The sequence below is a fragment of the Mytilus edulis genome, chromosome 5 (genome assembly GCF_963676685.1).
Source record: "Mytilus edulis chromosome 5, xbMytEdul2.2, whole genome shotgun sequence".
Lineage (NCBI taxonomy): Eukaryota > Metazoa > Mollusca > Bivalvia > Mytilida > Mytilidae > Mytilus > Mytilus edulis.
This window is the reverse complement of record NC_092348.1, coordinates 44,164,711-44,169,958: the sequence shown is the minus strand read 5'-3', so window position 1 is coordinate 44,169,958 and position 5,248 is coordinate 44,164,711. Positions and strand designations below refer to the sequence as shown.

General features: G+C 32.2%; 1 protein-coding gene across 1 annotated transcript; it reads right to left on the bottom strand.

Annotated features, from left to right (window-relative positions):
* Window positions 1–376: 376 nt before the first annotated feature.
* LOC139522589 (potential E3 ubiquitin-protein ligase ariadne-2-like) lies at window positions 377–2,624 on the bottom strand. The gene is made up of 3 exons (XM_071316054.1): window positions 2,610–2,624; window positions 2,052–2,304; window positions 377–1,512 (listed from the first exon to the last, which is right to left on the bottom strand). The coding sequence occupies exons 1-3, from the start codon at window positions 2,622–2,624 to the stop codon at window positions 920–922; spliced, it is 861 nt and encodes a 286-aa protein (XP_071172155.1). The 3' UTR covers window positions 377–919.
* Between the last annotated feature and the right edge of the window lie 2,624 nt (window positions 2,625–5,248).

The following is a 5,248-nucleotide window of genomic DNA, read 5'->3' as shown; positions in this document are numbered from 1 at the left end:
TTTTTAAGCATGAATTGAAAACTGATTATTGAATTATTTTTTTTAAGTTCAAGAATCAAAACTCTGCACAAAATCAGCTTCATCAAAAACTACCTTGACCAAAAACTTTAACCTCAACGGACGGACGGACGCACTGACGGACGGACTCAACGAACGGAGCCACAGACCAGAAAACATAATACCCCTCTACTATCGTAGGTGGGGCATGAAAATGATGAATGGTTGAAATAAGTTCATAAAACATAAAGCTAACATATTTTTATTGTTCGCATAAGGGAATTACTTCTGAAAGGATTCAACAGACGACGAAACTGATACATGTAATGAACGATCGAAATAAATTCGCAAAATTAATTTTAAGCTAAAAGGTTGTTATTGTTTCATATTTGTTTTATGTATGCCAAATGGAGATAGGTTATTAATACTAAGTATTGAAGACTTGAACACTCTGTAAGATAAATTCGGTTCACGGTGTGCTTGTCCCCAAATACGATACTAGTGTAAATGGGATCAGTTAATTCCATATAAAGAATTCCAGCTTCGCTCTTACCCCATATGGAATTTACTGACCCCATGTATATCGTAGTATGTCACTAACACGCCATATTACTAATTATATATATAATTTTCATTGATTGTATGCTTCCTAAAATAGAATATAATCTTATAAAAATACTGAAGAGTCGAGTAGATGATCATTCCTTTTCTAATAAAAATGATTTCGTTCAAACGTCCTTGTTTAATTCCGGTATCACCTTGAACCAATCATTATTCTATACAAAAGTGTATAACGTAAAACTGTGGTAGGTAGAAATCGATTGCATTTACATTGCCACAATGTTATAAATATATATTGTATTGAAAATTGTATATCACACAAAAAAGTCATGATATGTCACGTCTGTGTCTGTTTCCTTTCTTAAATTGTTTGAACGGGGGCAACAGTACATTCTGAATCATATTCAGAACACTGCAACTCCAGTCGATGGAATTCATTTTCCTTACACATTGTGAGACAAACAAAGCAAAAACTTTTGTTACAGTTTGTGCATTGTGTTTCTTTGCATCCGTCTATATGCTCAATTAAGGCATGGCAATTTGGGCAAAATCGAATTGAAGGAACATTTTTAATGTATGAATGTCCCATAACTTTTTTTGGGCATTCATTTAGAATGTTTTGAAGCTTATCTAATTTACACTTATGAAAATGTGTCCATTGCTGTTTACAGATCCAGCAAAATTCAAAAGAGCATTGTCTTCTTGTGCACTTCATCCATAGTTCCAAATTATTGTCCTCTGTCATGCGTTGGCAGTAGTATTTGCAGCTTGGACAAACATCACCAACAGAATTTAAACTTATTTTTATTCCAAAAAGTAGCTTCTCGTCTGCTGACAATCGTGCTTTAACGCATGCATCTTCAAAATCCCACTCTTTTCTGCAATTAAAGCAAGTCAATACCCTTTCACCCCTCATAAGTTCAACTTCAACATACTGATACAAATTATCTGCAGCTATGTAAAGAAAAATAAACAAAAGTTAATATCGAGCAAAGAACATGTATGAATTAACAGAATATAAAGGCATATGAATACAAATCCAACAATACAAAATGTCATTCCGATGTAATAAAATAGCACATATGTGCCAAAAAACACGCGTGCAAAGATTAAAAACTCAAGAAATTCCACTTAAAGAATAGTTATAATGTTGTCTCCGAGTTGACGATTTGACAGCGGCAAATTTATCTTGACTGGCTACGAGGAGTAGGTTTTATTTTCGAGCGTATTGCAGTTGTGCAATATTTGATGACTTACATAATGCAACATGGTGACTCTATTCTCTGTTACGACTTGTCAACTGTGGATTTGACAGTAAATTATAACCAATGAAAAAATGCAACATAAGTTTAGAGCTATACTTTGTAATAACTCACATGTCTAGAATAAGTAGATGAAACGTATTTGTTAAAACTGCTAGTAACTAACTGTTCATAGAAAAAAGGAAATCAATTGGTCGAAGTATATTATTTATAAATAAAAAGAATAGATACTCATTGCGCATCCACATGACAACAACACTCTTGGATCTGTTTCTTGTTCATATGTTATGTCGGGTAACGATGTTCTCATGTATTCAGGAACTGTCCTCTTCTCTGGGTGCCTGATTACTTTGAGTACATCTGATATATGTGTGATGGTTTCCTCGGCTTTAAGTATGGTGCCATTAATTTCCGATACTATATCGATTGATCTTCCTAAAAGCTTTTTTTCAATTAAAGCCTTTATATCTTTAGCCTTGAAGTTCTATGAAAATATATATAACAATTTAGTATTGGAATAACAGGAAAAGTTTAGGTTAATTGATTGTTTCGTATTTCGTTTGGCATTGTTTTGTTAGGATATACACAATGTTTAGAACATAAGTCGTTGAAAACGTTAACATGTATCAAACAATAACGAAACGTGTATATTTTGAACATGTTCTTGATGTTCTTTGTTGTACATCAACTTTTAAGAATATGTTGAGTACACAAGTATGTGCGCACCTAAACAAAAACAAGCATGATATGTTACGAAATTATGAAAAATATGTGAACGAAACGATAAACCTCCTCTTTGATCATTGTTAGCCCTAAAGCTAGGTACACTATTTCCGATTTCGAAATATTGATGTAAAACTGCATAATTCCAGCAGTGTTTATCGTTTTCATAATGGATGCGAAGTAAGCGGTAGGTTCGTTATTCGATATTCGATATTCAATATCCAACCAGCTGCTAACAAAAGTAAAGTAAAGCTATACGTGAATGTATGTTAATGTAAAATGGGGGAAAATTGATAAAATGTCAAAATGAATCTTTTTCTCTACAATCCTGATCATCTGATTAATTAGTATTGCATATTATATTATCAATACAATGGTGAAGAAATATTTTACAGAATTTTATTTTCATTTATTCATTAATTTAAAAATATTTTCTGAAAAAGGGTAGAATACAGACGATATTGTTTTACCAAAAAAATTCATAGTAAATATCGATATGGTTTTTTTCTTTCATGATATTAGTTTTGTTATTATAAGTACTCACACACTCATCAACTGCAACATAAAACACATCATCCGATGACAAAAAAGAATACCGTATGCGTGGTTTTATTTTCTTTATTTTATCTGTAACGAAATATTCCAGAGAATATCATATTAATTCGCCTTACTCCATGAAGATCCTATCGTATTCAAATATTGATATGTATACATCATTGGCTTTCAACTCTTTTGTGTAAGCGTTCCAAGTTAATACGAATCAAGAAAAAGGGTCAAACACCTGAAATTCTTTTAAAGAACCACGTATTTTTTTGCATTGTATCGATCAAAATGCTAGTGCTTAACTCTGAAGATCGGCAGACCTTGCAGCATTTTCTTGAGATTGACAGACAACACATTGAAATTTAAAACACAAATGAAACAAACATGGATAATGACAATAATTATCAAAAGTACCAAGCTTATAATTTGATACGCAAGACGAGCGTTTGGTTTTCATAATACTTATCAGTGACGCTCAGATCAAAATTGTTAGAAAGCTTAATACGTATAAAATTTCAAAACTCTCTGCCACATACGGTTAAGGTTATCTATGCCTGGAATACGGATACGAAAATCCTTTCGAACAATTTAAACTTTTACAAACAGATAATTTATACAAAAAACAAATACGATAGAATTGACATGTCAAAACCGTTGTACTGACTACTTGGCTAGCGATATGTTTTGGGACGAAACGGCCAACAGCAGATCGGTATTTTTGCTTATTCTTTTTTTTTTTTACACAACCCTCTGACATCGGTTAATTTATAGATTGTTAGGATTGTGATTAAAACTTACACTTATGCAATGTAATGATTCTTCTTAAAACATTCTAACAATCATCTAAAAAAAAACTACTAATTTTGATATTGTAATTCAAAGACATGATATGTTTGCATTCAGAATGCTAGTAAAGTAGCTCCGATTTTTAGATAAGATATCTATCATATAGTCATTTTGAATAGAATTTGATACAACTCTCATACAAGTATGAGGTTTAGCTTGCTATGGTTCAATTAACAATTTTCCACATAAGTAAATTCCTGTACCAAGTCAACAATATGACAGTTATTAACCATTCGTTTGCTTTGTTTGATCTTGTGATTTTGCCATTGGATTCAAATTTACTTCTTGAATTTTCCTCGGAGTTCAGAATTTTTGTGATTTTCTTTTTTGGAAATAAGCAAAACATATGAAACTAAAGGCTCTAAAGAGCTTGTGTCGCTCACCTGTATTTTTCTGATGCTTTGGAAATTATGTAAAATAAGATTGAAATCAGAATTCATAGTATGATATATCATTAGATACAGTATAATAATATCTAATATAATAGCAAAAAACTGCAAAATTCAACAAATTACTCACTGAGGGGCAGCAACCAAATAACTTGTTATTGGATTTGTGTGAAAAATTTCAGGGAAGATATATCGAAACCGGATGAACATTTTTGCCACCAGTCATATTTGCTCTTAATGCTCTAAGTTTCAGAGATGTAAACCAAAAACTGCATTTTTTGCCCTATGTACTATTTTGAGCCATGTCTGACATTTCGTTCGCAAACAGGGTCATCGGAAACATTTTTAAACTAGATACTCTTATGATGATTGTGGAAAAGTTTGTTTACTATGTGTCTTATCAGTTTCAGAGATGACGATTTTTGTAAAAGATTACAAAAATTTAACAAAATTGGAAAAATTTACTATAAACAGCAATAACTCCTTAAGTGGTCAAGTGACCATTTTGATGATTTGACTTTTTTGTAGATCTAACTTTGCTGAACATTATTGCTGTTAAAATCTACATTTTACACCTATGTTCTATTTTTAGCCATTGAGGCCATCTTGGTTGGTTGGTTGGCCAAGTCACCGGACACATTTTTTAAAACTAGACACCCCAATGATGATTGATGAATTTTGGTTTAATTTAGCCCAGTATTTTCAGAGGAGAAGATTTTTGTAAAAGTTAACGACGATAACAACGATCCACGACAACAGACGACGGATGCAAAGCAATGAGAAAAGCTCACTTTGCCCTTCGGGCGAGGTGATCTAAAAACAAATCGAATTAGGATAAGTGTTTGTCTTATCAGCTCTGTGAATAAGTAAATTTGTACTAGGAACAAAGAAGGACACCAAAGAAAATAATGGTGTTATGTGTTTTGT

What these genes read in the sequence shown, in the direction of transcription:
- LOC139522589 (XM_071316054.1), bottom strand. An exon ending in GTCATGTGGATGCGCAATGA is followed by an intron (nt 1,513 to 2,051) that starts GTATCTATTCTT and finishes TTCTTTACATAG; the next exon opens with CTGCAGATAATTTGTATCAG.